General features: G+C 33.9%; 1 protein-coding gene across 6 annotated transcripts in view; it reads left to right on the top strand.

The window, feature by feature from the left end:
* Window positions 1–18783, top strand: part of EVI5 (ecotropic viral integration site 5) — a 211560-nt gene that overhangs the window by 81858 nt on the left and 110919 nt on the right. For 4 of the 6 annotated variants that reach the window (XM_046645595.1, XM_046645592.1, XM_046645593.1 and 1 more), the window contains 4 exons: window positions 5297–5357; window positions 13657–13710; window positions 15818–15850; window positions 16411–16557. In XM_046645595.1, the coding sequence (XP_046501551.1) occupies window positions 5297–5357; window positions 13657–13710; window positions 15818–15850; window positions 16411–16557 (295 nt within the window). The remainder of the gene's footprint in view (window positions 1–5296; window positions 5358–13656; window positions 13711–15817; window positions 15851–16410; window positions 16558–18783) is intronic. The other 2 variants (XM_046645596.1, XM_046645597.1) reach the window with 2 other exon arrangements.

The following is an 18783-nucleotide window of genomic DNA, read 5'->3' as shown; positions in this document are numbered from 1 at the left end:
TTGGAGCACACAATGTATAAAGTTGTGTTTTTGTGGCATCAACAAGCAAAAGGGGTGGGAAAGGAGCTGTGAAGGAGCAGAGTTTTTGCATTCTCTTGAAGTTAAGCTGGTATAAATTCAAATTAGAGTATTACAACTTCAGAATGTTCAGTGTAGTCTCCGTAGAACCACAATAGAATATACACAAAGAGAAATGAGTAAGGAATTTAAATATTGCACTACTAAAAAATCAACTAAACACAAAAGAAAGCAGTAATACAGGAAATGAGGGACCAAAAAACTGCAAGGCATATAGAAAACAAATAGCAAAATGACAGAAGTCCCTCCTTATCAATAAGTACTTTAAATGGATGAAACTCTCCAAAAGACACCTTGGCAGAATGGAGAAAATTAGGTGATCCAACTATCTCTCTTTTACAAGAGACTTACTTTAGATCCAAAGACACAAATACATTGAAAATAAAAGCATGGTAAAAGATATTCCATGCAAATAGTAACCAAAAGAGAGCAGAAGTAGCTATACTAATGTCAGACAAAATAGGCTTTAAATTTAAAAAGATTACAAGAGACAAAGACAGATAATATATACTAATAAAATGTTCGCTACAGCAATAAGATATAACAATTATAAACATTTATATAACAATGATAGACCGTTAAAATATATGAAACAAAATAAGACAGAATTGAAGGTAAAAATAGTTCCACAACAGTAGCTGGAGATTTCAGTATCCCTCTCTCGATAATGGATAGAACAACCAGACAATATAAGTAAGGAAGCAGAGGACTTAAACATCACGATAGGCCAACTATGTGTGATAGACACATACCGAACACTCTACCCAATAGCAACAGCACACACATTCTTCTCAAGTGCACTTGGGACATTTTCAGGAGACTATATATTAGGTCACAAATTAAGTTTCAATTGATTTAAAAAGATAGATATAATTCAGAGTATCTCCTCCAACTATAAGAAGATGAACTTAGAAATTAGCAGAAGTAAAACTGGAAACTTCACAATTGTTTGGAAATTAACACACTCTTAAATAACCAATGGATCAAAGAAGAAATCACAAGGGAAATTAGAAAATACTTAGGGACGAATGAAAACAAAAACACCACCTTCCAAAACTTATGCAACACAGTGAAAGCAGTGCTAAGGGAGAAATTTATAGCTATAAATGCTCACATTAAAAACAGGAAAGATCTCAAATCAGCAACCTAATTTACAACTTAAGGAACTAGGAAAAGTAATCAGAGATCTCCCAACAAGAAACATCCCAGACCTACTGGCTTCACTGGTGAATTCTACCAAACTAAAAATTTAAAGAACTAGTACCAGTTCTTCTCAAACTTTCCCAAAAAGTGGAAGAGGAGGGAATACTTCCTGACTTGTTCTATGAGGCCAGCATTACACTAATACCAAAGCCAGATGAAGACACTACAAGAAAAGAAAACTAAAGATCAATATACCTTATAAATATTGATACAAAAATCCCCAACAGAATACTACCAAACCAAATTTAGCAGCATATTAAAAGGATTACATACCAGGACCAAATGGGATTTATTCCCACAATGCAAGGGTAGTTCAACATATGAAAATCAGCCGATCAATGCAATACACTACATTAACTGAATGAAGGTGAAGAAATCCGCGTGATCATCTCAATTGAAGCATAAAAAGCATTTGACAAAATGCAACATTCTTTCATGGTAAACACTCAATAAACTAGGAATAGAAGGAAACTACCTCAACATAGTAAGACCCGTGTGTGAAAAACCCACAGCTCACATTAGACTCAGTAGTGAAAGACTGAAAACTTTTTCTCTAAGATCAGGAACAAGGCAAGGATGCCCACTTTTGCCACTTCTATTAAACATAGTACTAGAAGTTCTAGCCAGACCAGTTAGGCAAAGAAAAGAAATAAAAGGCATCCACACTGGAAAGGAAAAAGTAAAATTATCTATGTTGGCAGACCACATGATCTTATATGTAGAAAAACCTAAAGATTCTACCTAAAAAACCTATTAGAGCCTATAAATGAATTCAGCAAAGTAGCAGGATACAAAGTCAACACATGTAAATGACTTGCATTTTTATACACTAACAATGAACAATCCAAGAAGGATATTCCATTTACAGTACAAGTAGAATAAACACTTAGCAATTAACTTAACCAAGGAGGTGAAATACTTGTACAATGAAAACTACAAAACATTCTTGAACGAAATTAAGGAGACACAAATAAGTAGAAACATATCCTCTGTTCATTGATTGGAACACTTAATGTTAAGATGTCACTACTCAAAGTGATCTACAGATTCAGTGCAATCCCGATCAAAATCCTGATGACATTTTTGGCAGAAAGAGAAAACGTCATCCTAAAAATCATATAGAATCCCAAAGGATCCCAAATAGGCAAAACAATCTTATAAAAGAACAACAAAGCTAGAGTACTCGTACTTCCTGATTTGAAGACTTACTATGAAGCAACAGTAATCAAAACATTGTGGTACTGAAATAAAGACAGACGTATAGACCAATGGGATAGAATAGAGAGTCCAGAAATAAGCCCTCACATATATGGTCAGATGATTTTAGATAAGCTAAGAACATTCAATGGGGAAAGGACTGTCTTTTCACAGATGGTTTACAGAAAACTGGGCATCCACACACAAAAGAATGAAGTTAGATGCTTACTTAACACCTTATGCAAAATTAAGTCAAAATGGATCAAAGATCTACATGTAAGAACTAAAACTGTAAAACTTGGATGAAAACGTAAGGCATGAGCTTCATGACATTGGATTTGGCAGTGGTTTCTGAATATGACACCAAAGGCACAGGCAACAAAAGAAAAAATAGACAAATTGGACTTCATGAAAAATTTTAAATTTCACGTATCCTAAGACACTCTCAAAACAGAGTAAAAAGGCAAACCACAGAATAGGAGAAAATATTTGCAGATCGTATATCTGATAAAGGATTAATATCCAGAATATATAGAGAACTCCTAAAGCTTAACAACAAAGAAACAAACAACTTGATTCAAAAAGGGGCAAAGGACTTAAATAGACGTTTCTCCAAAAAAGATATACAGATGGCCAATAAGCACATAAAAAGATGCTCAACATCACTGATCATTATGGAAATGCAACTCAAAACTACAATGAGATACCACCCCTACAGCCATTAGGATAGCTCCTATCATAAAAACAGACTAAAACAGGTGTTGGAAATAGGAACCCTTGTACACTGTTGGTGGGAATGTAAAATGCTAAGGCTGCTTGGAAAACAATATTGTGATTCCTCAAAAAATAAAAAATATAGTTACCATATGATCCAGCAGTTCCACTTCTTGGTATATACCCTCCCAAATGAAATAAGGTCCTGAAAAGGTATTTGTACGCTGATGTTCATAGCAGCGTTACTAACATTAGCTAAAGCATAGAAGCAACTGAAGTGTCCCTTGATGGTCGAATGGACAAGCAAAATGTGATGCAGAAGTATAATGAAATTCATTGTCTTTGTAATGACTACAATACAGTTCAGCCTTAAAAAGGAAGGAAATTCTGACGTGTGGTATGATATGGATGAACCTTGGGGACATTATTCTAAGTGTAGTAAGCCAGTCACAATAGGACAAATACTGTATGATTCCACTTATGTGAGATACTTAGTGTTGTCAAAATCATAAAGACAGAACATTAAAATGGTTGCTGCCAGGGCCTGGGAGAGAGGGGAATCATCTCTTATTGTTTCATGGGTGGAGTTTCAGTTTTATAAGATGAGAAGAGCTATGCAAATGATGGCAGTGATGGCTGCACAACATTATAAATGTATTTAATGCTACTAAAACTACATTTAAAAGTAGATGGTAAATTTTATCTTACTTGTATTTTACGCCAATTAAAAAAATTTACTGTGTGCTAATGAGGTTGTATATAGTAAATAATAGGTTTTTGTCCTTTGAGGGAGAATTTGATTTTTTAAAGAAGCTGTAGGTTATTTGGAGCCTGATTTTGTTAATATTTGGAGTAAACATGTATTAACTTTTTTGGCTGAGAGCAAGATATAAAAATGACTTGTTGGGGGCTGGCCCCGTGGCCGAGTGGTTGGGTTTGCGCGCTCCGCTGCCGGCGGCCCAGTGTTTCATTGGTTCGAATCCTGGGCGCGGACATGGCCGCTGCTCGTCGGCCACACTGGGGCAGCGTCCCACATGCCACAGCTGGGTGGACCCACAACGAAGAATGTACAGCTATGCAACGGGGGGCTTTGGGGAGAAAAAGGAAAAAAATAAAATCTTTAAAAAGAAATGACTTGTTGGGACTAATTTTTTATAGCCTATAAATTTTAAGATAATTTTATGCTTATAGTAGAATTGCAAAAATAGTACATTGCATTTATTTGTCATTTCTTACTCCTGTACCATCGATGACAGTTCTTTAGTCTTTCTTGTCTTTCATAACCTTGACACTTTTGAAGCTAGCTAGTCAATTGTTTTATAGAAGTTTGATGATTTCTCTTGATTAGATTGAGGATATACATTACTGGAAAGGATTCCACAGAGGTGAGGTGCCCTTCTCAGAACATCTTAACGGGGTGCATTATGTCAGTGTGTGTTACCGGTGATGTTAACCTTGATCTTTTGACTCAGACGCTGTCTGCTAGGATTTGTACTATAAATTTACTATCTTTCCCTTTGTAATTACTAAATATTTGGGGAAAGATACTTTGAGACTATGATTAAACGTTTACCCACTAATTTTAGCATCCATTGATTTTTCTTGCCTGTGGCAGTTATTCTTGTGGAGTTCTAATGGTGATTTTTATATTCACCTCATTCCTTCTACGTTTGTTAATTGGAATTCTTTTGTTAGGAATAGTTGTCCCTTTTTTCCCCATTATAAATTTCTTAGTTTTAGTACAAGTTTTTTTTTGGTTAGGATCCATTTGGACTTTATAGATGTATTTTAATTTGAGGGGGAAGGATGGATAGTTCTTTTGTATATTTAGGGCTGAATAGAATCTGTCCTCTGGTGCCTTATATATTTCACTTTCTAAAGTTTGCTTTTGTATGGTTCTTATTTTTGTTATTTGTGAAGTAAATTTTTTAGTAAGAATCCATGTACCTTTTTAGATGAGTTTTCTCATATTAAGTATCTCAAGTTATATGTTGGGAGAACTTAGCAAAATTATGTTTTGTGTTAATATATAGCTGTAAATTTTATAATTTAATAGCTACTTTGAAATGAAAACATCCCTTTAACTTTCCTTTTTTCTTTGTAGGCTTGAAAAGGAATACACTACAATAAAAACTAAAGAAATGGAAGAGCAAGTTGAAATTAAAGTAAGCATCTGAGGACTTTTAGAACTGGTGAACATAAATTGATTGGAGTCACTTATTTGGCAATAGATGTTAGGTTACATTGGTATATTTGTTACCTATATGTAGTAAATTTGGCAATGATGTTTGTCTTTATTGATTGATAAATTTATTTACCATCCCACTAGACTATAGTTAAAAACAGACATTTCAAAAACTGGGATAATGTGACTGAAGTCGTTTTCATTCTAGTCTGAAAGAGAGCAGCTCTTCCCTTTTTCTAGATTTGTTGGTGGGTCATGAGGAGAAAAAACTTCTCTGGGGAAGATAATTATCATTCCATTTAAGCATATTTTTTAAAGTTACAGAGAAATTAATATATACCATACCGAGACTAATAGCAGTATAGTTTAAGGTAGACCAAATAGCAAATCATTGCACTCGAACTAATAATGGCTGCCTTAGAGCTGCAAGAAGCTTTGACTAATTCAACATTCTCATCACTAAACAAAGGTTATACTTTTGAATTACTCTCCAGAGAAATAGGTAGATTTCCAATTTGAAGGACATAGAAATTCCTGTGTGTACCTTAAAATCCTTATTTGTACCCCCTGTAAGGCCAGAAATTCTTAAGTTGAGGATCTTTGGTGTTATTCGAGCTGAGAATTAGGGAAAGTTGTACTGGCTTTTATGCTGATATTTCGGGAGGGGATGATGAGTAGGACCGTGATTTAGTGAAGCATCTCAGTGGCTTGCTGATGCCATTTCTTATCTCTTTATTCCTCTTCTCTTTCCCCGAAAAGGAAACAAAAATAAAACAATTTTTATTGAGTGACTCCATTTTTTTTTTTAAACTACGTTTGGGTGTGTCTGATTTTTGACTTAAACCTGGCAAGATGTTAAATGACCACCTTATCTACAATTAATCAGCCATGTGTTGATTCAGCCATGCTATAAAATACCACTATGTTACTTATACCCCACAGGTCCTTTTTACAAGAGAAAGAGTTCTGTTAACCTAGGACTCTTTCTTGCCATGGTCTGCCTCAGAAGCCTCCTAGGAGACACTCTCTCCTATTTTTCTGTCACCTCTCTCTCATCAACTTTGTTTCCCTTTTCTAGATGTTTGTTTCCATTTCTGTCACCTATTTCCTATCAATTGGAAAAATACTTCTACATTTTTCAGAGAGAGAGAGAGAAAGAAAAGATCCCTGTGGATGTTTTTCCCTCCTTTTTTTTATTCTGTCACCCAACCGCTCCTCTACCATTTGCTTTTCTTTTAGGTACCATGAGTAAGCGTAATATAAAATCACACCCTCCACTTCAACCTACTGAAAGTAAAAAGTACGTCATCCTGATGAGTGGGGAGAGAGTATGGGTTATCGCATACCAGGAATATTCGGAACTGGAAATCAAGAATCTGAGGATGGGGAAGCCATCCTGGTCATTTCACCATGCTATGTTATTGAAAAAAAAAATCACAGTTCTGTGAACAATCCTTGCTCTTGGAGAAGTTTCTTCTAAAATTGTCACATGAATGTAGGAATACAAAAAGACCTTTTCAGAAAGATCTTTTGCAAACTTTATCCTATACTTGCAGTTATTTTTCAAAAAAAATTTTTTGGGGGGGGGAGTTATAGTTTATATACCTCAGAAAATACTTTTGCATACCAGGTGGCATAAAGTTGTTTATAGAGAAGAATCTGGAAAGAAAAAGTTTAAAAAGTTAGTGGAATATATCAGATAAATAAAGTATACTGATCTCAAAGGTAGTCTGTTCTTTTTGTGAAATCATGTTTCCATGTAGTTCTTTTCTTACTCTTGTACCATTTTCTGCTCTTTCTTCACTCCTGCCACCCCCAAAGACAAAGCCAAAACAATTTTTGTGTAACTGCACTTTTTTTTTTGCTTTATATTTGGGTGTGTATGTCTGATTTTTGACTTGGAACTGGCAACTCGTCTCAGTCATGATCAGATGACCACCTTATTTACAATAAATTAGCCATGTATTGTTTCAGCCTTTCTCTAAAATGAGAAATGCCACTTCCTCACTCACACTCTCTTCCCTTCCCACTGAGGTCCCTTTTACAGGGGAATGAGTTCTGTTAAACTAGTACTTTCTTGCCTTTGTCCTCCTCAGAAGCCTTCAGGGGGATAGTCTTGTACTATTCTTTACACAAACAAATAGTATGATCATCAAATTATTTGATGTTGTAATATGGAAGTAAAAGATCAGCCTTTGATGTTGTGCAGTGTGTTTAAGGTTTCCATTGTTTTTACCTTAATCAAAATTCTAAGACCTTTGGCTTGGTGACCTTTTATTCTAAGAATTATATCTGTCAGTGGGTTCCGTGATCCCGATGCAACTTTTAAATATTTTCTACGCCTACTCTGAAAATGTTATAGGAAGATTTTGATAATAATGCTTTCATACAGAGAATCTTGTATTTTACTGTGTGAAATTTTTGTTAGTAGAAACATCTTTATCAATATCTTCTTCCAGTCTATTAATGTGTTCCACCTGAGGGGGAGGAGGTAAGAAATATTAAAATTCTAGCTTATATTAGGGTAGCCCGCAAATCTTTAAAAAAGAAAAACCTTTATCCTCTGCTCCATTTAAGACAAACATATGAACTGACAATCTAATATTCATATTTAAATTTGTGCTTTGGGGCATAGAGACCTAAAACTGCAAATGGGAAGTGTTAGAAATTCACTGATTTTTAATCAGAAATTAAATATTTTTTTCTTATTTCAGAAATTATGAAATATTCCAGATATGCTGAAAAAGAATAGTATCAAAACACTTGTGTATCCACTGCCTGGCATAAAAAAAAATCATGACAAATTCTATCTAAATCATCCAGTAATTATATTTAGCAGTCAATTTGAGGTATTAATATTGACCTCACATTCATTCAACACTTAATATATGAAGGGTCATCTACATGCATCATCTCCTTTTATTCTTACAATAACATTATGAAAGAGTTTTTATATTTCTTTTTCCAAGAAGAAATAGAAACTAAGCTTCAGAGAACTCAAGTAATATGCTAGTGGGCACATTGCTAGAAAAGTGAAATCAAGGATTTGAATGCTGATTTGTGTTATTCTAAGGCGTTTTTCACTGTATACGCTGTGTTGCTTTCCAAGAGAGAATTTAACGTATTGGTGATGTAAGAAGGATTTGGATGCCCATCTTACTGTGATATTAAAAACTTTTCATTAAAAAATGAATGGCTGCATAATAACATCCAATGGGGGTACAATAGCATATTTTATTCAGTGTCATTCATTTAACAGATATTTATAGTGCCTGCTACATGCCCCAGCAGTGTTCTAGGCACTTGAGATATGTTTATGAAATGAACCAATTCCTGCCCTCATGGAGTTGACATTCTAGTATGGAAGTCAGACAACAGAAAAATAAAACGTACGGTATTTCAGATGGTGATAAGGGTTAAACAGGAGAAACAAAATACCTTAGGGGAGGGAAAAGGAAATGGTAGTGTTTGGACTGAAAATTTAGGGAAGTTGACCACATAACTTTTGAATCAAGACTGAAGAAAGACAGGGAGCTAGATATATAGGTATCTGGAAGGAGAGTAGAATCTGGTCAGGAGTGTGCCTGGTAAAGAATAGTAAGGATGCCATTGTGGATGGGAAAACATGAATGATGAGGAAAGTGACAGGAGGTAAGATGCTGCACATTGTGGATAATGTAGGGTGTTACTGACCATGTGAAGACTTTGGTTTTTACTCTGGTAAGCAGTTGGAGATTTCTGTAGAGGAGGACAAGATCTGACTTAAGTTTTCAGTGGATCCTTCTGGCTCTTGTGTTGAGAGTAGATTGCAGGGGGCAAGAACAGATGCAGGGAGGCTGATGAAGTAATGCAGGCAAGAGATGGTGGTGGCTAGGACTGAGGTGGTAAGAAATGACTAGATTCTGATTTTAAAGGTAAAGCTGACAGATTGAATGTGGAGATGTGAGAGGGACAAGAATCAAGCATTTTGGCCTGAGCAATTAGAAAGATGGTGTTCCTATTACCTGAGATGGGGAAGACTATAGGAGGATCTGGTTTGGGGAGGAATATCAGGACCCCAATTTTGCATATTTTGAGTATGAGATGTCTCAGAGATGTTCAAGTAGCCCCTTCAGTATTTGGTGTTGGAGTTAAGAGAGGACAGACTCAAAATATGAATTTGGCAGTTATTGACACTGACGATGAAAAGCCACGAGAGTAGATGAGATTACCTGAGGAATGAGTGTAAATAAAATAAAGAGAGTTCAAGAATTGAGCCTGAGATTAAGCTGACGTGTAAAAGTTAGGAAGACGAGGACAAAGGAGCAAAGCAGGAGTACACCAGGGAAATATCATGTCCCAGAAGCCAAGAGAAAAGAGTGTTTCAGAAAGAGAGAAGGATTTACTGTGTCAAGTACTGGAGAAAGTTCTTCTGAGATGAGGATGGAGAAATAATCATTGGGTTTATCAGCGTGGAGATAAACTGGAAAAGAGCCAACAAGTGGTAGGAGCTAAAACTTGACTCAAAATGGAACTAGAGAAAATTGGAGATGGAGGTGTAGATATCTTTCAGGGAGTTTGCTATAAAGAAGAGAGAAATAAAAGACAGTAGCTAGAGAGGGTACTGATGTTGAGTTTGTTTTTCTTTCCTTTTTTTAAGATGGGAGAAATAAGCACATGTTTTTATGGTGATAATTAAATAGGGAAAATTGATGCTATATGAATGACAGGGGATAATTGCTGGAGTCAGAAGGATATGGGATTTAGTGCATAGGTAGGAGATTTAACTTGGTCTCCTTGCATGGATAGTTAAGCCACAGCAACAGGAGAGAAGCTAAAATGTAAGAGCAAAAGTAGAGGTAAGATGTAGACTGGTTGTGGGAGCTTGTGAAGTTGTATCCTGACTGCCTCAATTTTTTCAGTGAAATCATAAGCAAGATTGTCTTCTGACAGTTGCTGGTTTGAAGAAAGAAGAGTAAGTATGAAATAGTGACCTAAGAGAGTGGGAGAAGGAATGGACCAAAGAAATATATTATTATTGCTAGGATGTTTAAGAGTCCAGCTGAATTTAGTGATTGTTAATTTAAATAAACATCATGGTTTTATTTTTCTTTGGTTACGTTTACCAGTCTAAGTGCAGACACAGAGTCATCAATATGTTGACCCAGAGTAGTGGTTTCACCAGGCAAGTATACTAACTACTGAGGGAGGGGTGGGGAAGGGGGGGCGGTAAAAGCAAGGCAAAATATATGATTGGAAATTAAACTTTGTAAAGAGGGAAGAGAGGACATCAGGGAGTGAAAGACAGTGAAAAATTGAGAGGATCACTGGATTGGCCCTGTGAGAAGGAGGATTATTGAGCTTGGGTTATATCATAAAGTAAATAAGCTGGAAAGAATAGGAGATGATGATTGAAGAGTCAGTTGTTTGGAACTGAAATTCCTCTATTGTGGGATATTTAGGTTGTTTTTATTTTTCATTATTAAAAATATGCTTATAGTTAGGCTCTTTGTATGTAAAGGTTTTTGGCATCTCGTTTTTCCATAGCCAGTTGTAAAAAGTAGAATTATTGAATTATAGAGTATTAGTATTTTTAAGACTTTTGATATATACTAAGTAAATTTCCTAAAGACTATTTCTGGACTATATTCTTCTTAGCAGTGAGTTTCCATTTCACTAATAATTTGCCAACATGAGGTATTTCATTCTTGCTGTCTCTCTTAATCTCGTAGGTCAAAAAATTTGCTTGTTTGTGTGTTTTTTTAAGTGTACATGTCTGTTAGTCTTTCTCTTTGTGGTTTTCACTTTAAAGTTTAGAAAACATTCTCAGTTAGTTGAGGAAATGTGATTAAAAAGAAATATATTCAAAAATAAGTGTTAGATTTTAGTCATTAACTTTCCTATATATCAGCAATAAACATTTCAACATCTTAGAAAAAGAAGTTCCATTTAAAATAAAAATAAAAGTATATGTAGAAATAACCTAAATGAAAAATGAGAAAGTAAGAAATAAACACTGAAAAACTTTGCATATAGGTATTTTTAAAAAATGAATAAAAGGGAGAGACAAAAATAATGCCATGTTACATAAAGATAGAGATTTCCTCACAAAATCCACATTAACAAATCCAGTCAAATTTAATTCCTTGAGATGTTTCAGAGAAATAAAAAATCTAAAGAATAATTGTAAAAAATAGATAAAAGTAATAAAATAATATTCATGCCTAACTTCAAAAATATTATGAGCAATGCTTATTACTAACTGTTTGGTATATATTAGGCACTGTGCTATCTCATTTAGTTCTTCCAATATCATTGTAGGTTTTGTTAGTCTGATTTTCTAGATGAGGAAATGGAGATTCTAAGACATTGAATGACACCTACAGGTGTTCATTGTATAGTGAGGATTTGAACCTAAACCTGCCTAACTTCAAAACCCAGTCTCTTAACTAATTTGGTATACTAGTGGTTACGGTTTGGGGAGGATAAACAAAACAATGTAGTAATGAGGGAAATTAGCTCTACCAGATATTAAAAGGGATTACAAAGCTATAATTAGCAAAATACTGTGAAACTAGTCCAAAAAAGACAAAGTTGAAATTTAATTGGTAACCCTGAAATAGTCTTTACTAATTGATAAAGTCTGTTGTATTTATTAATTCATGATAAAGTGGCTAGCACACAGATGAGGAACTGATGATTTATTTAAAAAGTGGCATTAAGACATTTGGGTAGATGTTTGGGGAAAAATCAGTTTAGATTTTATAGCAAAATTTCAGAAACTTTAAAGGAGTAGGGAAGCAAATCCAGGTGAATGTTTTTAGTTCTAAATTTTATTATTTTAGCGTTACTTTTAATGTAACATTAACTTTATTCACTCGATTGTCTGGTTGATCTTAACTTTCTCAGTCTTTTAGGATAAACAAAATGTTATATGATTTTTGATAAAATATGTTGAGAACATTTTGAGAATCGCATTTTTTCTTTGGCTTTCCAGACTTTAACAGCATTTAATAATTTCTTGTTTGTGTAGACCACCATGCTACACATAGTATGAGTATCCAAGACATGAGAAACATTTTCTCCTCCTCAAGCCATTCTGTAGCCTGAGATCACACTTAAAATAATACCCATTTCAAATCATTTATATATGTTCTGAATAGAACAAGGAAATTAATTTGCAAAGTATCTTTGTAGTAACTCTAAGATTTCTTTGTTCTAATTTGAGGTCTACCTATTAAGATACGATAATTCAGAGAGTCTTCTATTTCCTTGGTCTGAGGTTTTATATGTTATAGAAACTATATTTTAGTCTTTACTGGCAAAATAACAGATTGAATCAATAGAAGTTTTCTGAGGAAGACTTGTTTAGCCGGAATTGAGAGGAAGGTAGGGTTGGAAAAAGGCTGGATTGAGCTCTGGAGCAAGTTGATACAAAAAGGTAAGAGTGGATTTGAAATTAGAGTGATGGCGTAATGAAGTGATAACATTTATGGGATTCTAAAATGAAAGGATAATTTATATAGGGGATTAATATGAATTGTATTGTGGAATATGCAAAAAGGAGGTGATTTTTTTTAATGTAGAGTGTTTTTGATTTAATGGCAGTAATTTGAGAGGGTTTTGGCAGTCAGGCATTGAACAATTAAGTGAAGTTTCTTTTAGTCTAGTTTTACTATTTGAACTATGAGAAAATGCTAATAATTAGAGCTTTTAATTTTCTCAGATTTAAAAGAGTTCGTGATAAACAATTCATTCGATGAAGGTAACTCATTCTTCATATTTTCAGAATGTAAGGAATTTTGCAACTTGGTGTATATAGTTCATTACAAATGGAGGCTGCTCGACTTCTAAACTGACAGTATTTATCCTTTGAACATGGATTTTTTCCAGATTTCTTGTTTATTTGATAGACATTTGAATACTATTTATGAAAATAGGCTTCATAGGTGATATATGAGTTAGAATCTTTTCTAATGAGGATGAGACAAGAAAATATTGATTATGAGTCATTATCATAGGTACAGAAAAGAAAGGGGTTATTTCTGTATGTACTGTAGCTTAAATTTAAAATTCAGGCACAGCTGGATTGATAAACGTGATCATTTCCTTTGCCATATGTTTCTTATTCTGAGACTTTAAGAATTTGACAGATGATAATATAACCATTCTAAGACTCTTCTTACTTATAAAAGCTGGTGCATTATAAAGACTATGATTTAGGTGTCTTTATTTCTCTCAGGAATGCTTGCAAACAAACCTTTTTGTGTGTGTGTGTTTTTTTTTTTTTTTTTTTGCAGAGGTTACGCACAGAAAATAGACTTTTAAAACAGCGCATTGAAACATTAGAAAAAGTAAGTAAATGACTACTTATGCAAGCTTCTGTTGAATGCACAGTATTTTTTTTGGTCCATTTTAGGCTCGGGAAGTCTAGCACATGTCTCCAAAGTTGTGATATTGACTGCTTAGATTGCCAGCTTGCTACTTAACTAAACTTGTCATTAATAAAAATTGGTTGCTACTAGTCCTTGAGCTTTAATGTTAAAGTTTTAACTAAGGTTATTGTTAGAGTAACATATTGATGTCATTTGTTTTCTATACGTATAATCTGCAAAAAGTACCTTCTTTAGAAGTAACCTGAGAATCAATTCTGTATAGTATTTTAAAGGTGAGTTCAAATGTTGCCCCAACTTTCTAGCCACATGTTAAGTGTGGCAGTGATTCCTTTAAGGCCCAGGATTGCTTTAAGTTTGGTCAAAATGATTCACAAATTTCTTTTGTAAAAATTCACCATGATATTGATTTTCAACATAGGAGAATTGTGCTTAAACTTTTGGTTCTTAGAATTATTTTCATACCACTTGTTACCTTTTCCTCTCTGTTTCATATAAAATAACTGGGCAAATGTGGAAAATTTGTGTTCTTTTTCATATTGTGCTTTTGATGTAATGTCTTCTGTAGTCTTGTTTCTAGTACTGTAAGAATTTATTGAGTAATAAAGGGTATAGTGTAAGCGTTTTTGTTAATTATAAGAAAAACATCTGTATTCACAAACTCTTTTGATGTTTTTGTTGTTTTTTTATCCAAAGATGAGAGTAAGTAGGTATAAAAGTACTCCTCATGATATTGCCAACTATCTTAAAATCTTCCCTGAAAATCTATAGATCAATATTCAAGAATTAAATAAATGAAAATATGGATGGCTTGCATATTTGTCTTTTGTTTGAAAGTTTTGCTGGTTTCCAATTAAGTAACACTGCACAAGAACAAAATGTTTATTGCAAATTGTAGGTACATTATATTAAGTCAGAAATAGTTTTCTTATATATCCTTTATCTTATTAGAGTTGCTTTGAGGATAATTCTGCTTTTTGGTGACTGCAAAAACATTGAGCTTAGGGGCCGGCCTGGTGGCGCAGCAGTTAAGTGTGCACCTTCCGCTTCGGCAGCCTGGCGTTCGCCAGTTCGGATCCTGGGTGCGGACAAGGCACCGCTTGGCAAGCCATGCTGTGGTAGGCGTCCCACATGTAAAGTAGAGGAAGATGGGCACGATGTGAGCTCAGGGCCAGTCTACCTCAGCAAAAAGAGGAGGATTGGCAGAGGTTAGCTCAGTGCTAATCTTCCTCAAAAAAACCCAAAAAACAAAAAACATCGAGCTTAATTGTTTTTAAGTTGTTTTAAATATATGCTTTTTTTTTCACTAAATACTCAGTTTGCAGTAAAATATACATCTTCTTGGGTGTATCTTCTGGGTTTTATCTTTGGAGTGAGACATTTTCACAGAGAAAGCACTTTTATTTCATTGAACCTTTAGAATGATAAAGGTACTGTAGGAAAGTATTAAGTTTGGATTTTGCTTCTAGAAAATGAAGTACCTTTTACTGGCTCTTAGATGGCCTAGATGTGTTCTTTAGCACTTAGATTTCTGTAAATATTTACGTATCAATTAAATTCTGAAAGCAAAAAGTTTACTTAGTTATTTCTAGAGTTTATTGCATTGAGCTCATGTATTTCGTCATTTTTTCCTTGCTTTTCTTCTTTGGAAGTTGGGGTTGCACAAATTGCTGTCACACTTTATAAGTGGATCGCTTACTCAAATTCCTTCTCCCTTTCATATAAGTGGCTTGACAGTATGGCTGACTCTAAAAATAAAGATGTATAAGTATGCTTTAAAAGAAGATATTTGCTTGTCCCAAATAATGAAAAAGCTCTTGGAGTTTGTGTTTGGCCTCTTCTAGAAGCACATGATTTTCTTCAGTCTGTCCTTGTTTTGATATATATTTCTTAAGATTTAAGAATAAAAACACATTCAGTAAAAAGTAGTTTTAAAATCTAAATGTCCATTTTTAATTACAATGAAAAGTAGGTGGAATTTGGGTATGCTTTATTTCTTCTTATTCCTAATTATCACCTCATTTTATTTCTTTCTCTTATATTTCTATCTGAATTTTTCCTTTTGTAGGAAAGTGCTTCCTTGGCAGATAGATTGATACAGGTATAGTTTTGTTTTTGTTTTTGTTTTTAGCATTTTCTCTAACTTCTAAGGGAAGTCCTAAACCTAGAAATTCGCATTTTAATGCATGCAATTTTACATGCATTTTCCTAGAAATAATTTTTTGGGGTGATATACATGGGTATAAACTTAATTTTTGATAACAGTGTGTTATTCTGGTTTATTACAGTAAACACCTTTTGCACGTTTTTAAGCTAACCTTACTTTAAAGTATTTATTTCAAAATGGCAATCAGTGGATTCTGTGAAATTAACCACTATTCATTGAAATCTTAGTCCTGCATGTACAACCCAGTAATACTGCATGAATTGAATTTTTATTGAGTGAAAGAAGAATTGTTCTTAAGATTGTCAGTTGACTTTTTTCAGTTTCCCAAAATTGGCTGGAGCAATAATGAACTGCTGGCTAATAATTATTTAGGCTGTTCTTTTCTCTGAAGTAATTTTTTTTAACATGTCAAAGTAAATAACTAAGCCTCACAAAGGCAGTCTTTCTTGAATCTATGGTAAACTGCTTTACACACACACAAATTATGTCCTAAGGGACAAGTGACAAGAGCCCAGGAGGCTGAGGAAAACTACCTCATAAAACGGGAGTTGGCCACCATCAAACAGCAGAGTGATGAGGCCAGTGCTAAGCTGGAGCAAGCTGAAAATACCATCAGGAAGCTCCAGCACCAACAACAATGGGTAAGGAGTCTGGTAGTGCTTTTTCTCACCTTTCTCATCCCCTTCCCTTTAAACCTTTTTTTTTTTTTTTTAAGCACAACTTCTGTGCTCTTGTTTTAAATAATTTTGTTTTTTTACTTTAATTGAATTCTTAATCAATTTTATATTCTGTAATACTTAGAGGTCTTATTGTGGCCTAAAGACTCCTCATTCTAATATCTTTTTTGTGTCTACATAGTTTTGTTAGAAATAGGTAATATTTTCTTTCCTTACATTATGTTCTAAGTCGTAGAAAATGAGTGATGTACGTCAGACTTGCTTTGTAGGTTTTAGAAATCTGTTTCATAATAGGTATCTTGCCATGGGTAATTTTTGAATCTTAATTTCAGCTAGTTTTTATTGATTGTGCAGATGAAATATTATCCAACATGTAAAATATATGTAATTATCTCACTTAAAGCTTTGATAATGTGGCTATTTAGGTCTTGTGAAATACTAGAGCCATATCTTTCTACATCCAGGCATTAAATTATGAGTTAAGGTATGTGCTTATACTTTTTCAAAAGGAGAGAAGTCAAAATAAAAAAATGAACTTTTTAAAATTATGTGAACTAACTTAGGGTGCAAACAGCTACTGATTGTACAGTTGTCCTCAGGTATCTTTTACAACTCAGACATCATTTTCCATTGGCAAATTCAGGCTAGTATGATCTTAAGAATATGAGGGATAAAAAGAAAAGCCAACCTTTTCTCTTTGAAGAGATATTGTTTCTTGTTTCAGTTATCTATTCTCAAGTAAGCATTAGATTGCAACAGGGTGGGCATAAAAAGCTGTGTTAAATCTAGAACTCTATGGGTCTGGAAGGTAAATAGCATGACTTCAAAGTTGGACATAACGTTTATTCAGTAAAATTAAAAAACAACATCATCATCTGGGTACAAAAATCAGAAAACTAAAAGCAAAAAAATTGGCAATTCAAAAAAACCGTAGCATCAATTTCTAAAATTATGTAATTGAAAATGGTTAAGAAAAATGAATAGGAGAGTGATAAAAGAATACTGAAAAGATGGGAACTCAAATATTTTGTTCTGCCTTTGTGTGAAATAGCAATACTATCAAAGCATAAAAACAGAGAAAACAGAATTGGGAAGTCATGTTGGGAATTAAGCTGAACTGAGTTAGAGTGCAATGTGATTTTCTTATAAGGAATGGTGAGCATTACATTTGCATTTAGCATAAGCTACAGTCATAATGCATTAGAATCATGAATTATTAGGGTTTTTGCATAGTTTTTCAAATATTGAGACCTCTAGATTGATGTGTACCAAAAATACAGAATGTGAGTTTATAAAGAAAAAGTTAAGTAGGCAAGCAAAAATGGCCAGAATGAACTAAAGCATTTGAAAATTAAATGTAGTGAAAAGAATTTTTGTACTCTTTTTCAACGACAAGATAGACCTACATTTTGGGGCTAAGATATAATACGGAGAAAGCAGTTCTCTACTTCAGTTTTGTTTCCATTTTTTTTCTCACTAAGCAGACATTCTCTTTAACTGTAAATAAACTTTTTGACAGAATAACTGTAAAACAGACCTGCAAAGCGGTAATGGACAAAATAGGTGAAAGTAACAGAGCCTTGGGTAAATTTCCAATTTCAAAGGAAAGTGTGTATCCCTAGATATTAAAATAATTTGCGAAATGATCATAGAAATATTATTGTCTTTAAAGGGTTTTAGAATATAAGAGATACTAAAGGCTTTGGGGTGGACAAATACAGTTCTTATATTAAGCGATAATGGTTAGATGTCTGAAAAGAGGTTCAAGGTTCATTAAAAATTCCTTGAACTTCTGGTTTGTGAACAATCGGAAAAGTAACTTTTACTCACTAAAAGCCAATTTACTATGTATTAGTCCTTACTAACTTTGTTTCTGTAATAAACAAAAATTGTGCAGCAAGTGCAGTTTTCCCAGTTATTTGGTAGGCACTCTCGTGCTATCTTTCTGGTCCAGGTAGAGAAATAAAAGGAGTAAACTTAAGTGGTTTTATAGGTGATTAGCTATATCGAAAAGCCATTTATGTTAAGAGATGCCAGTGGTCTTTGTCTCCTAAACTTACACTTCAAGTATTTTAACCTATTATTTAAATATTCATACAAAAGATGTGTTTACGAATTTTATACATGAAATATTTCAGAAATGTAGCTAATGTGTTGGATGATGAATCAGGATTCCAAAATATGTAAACA

The sequence above is a fragment of the Equus quagga genome, chromosome 18, assembly GCF_021613505.1.
Source record: "Equus quagga isolate Etosha38 chromosome 18, UCLA_HA_Equagga_1.0, whole genome shotgun sequence".
Taxonomy (NCBI): domain Eukaryota; kingdom Metazoa; phylum Chordata; class Mammalia; order Perissodactyla; family Equidae; genus Equus; species Equus quagga.
Note: the sequence above shows the minus strand (reverse complement) of the source record. Positions and strands in the feature narration are given on the sequence as shown.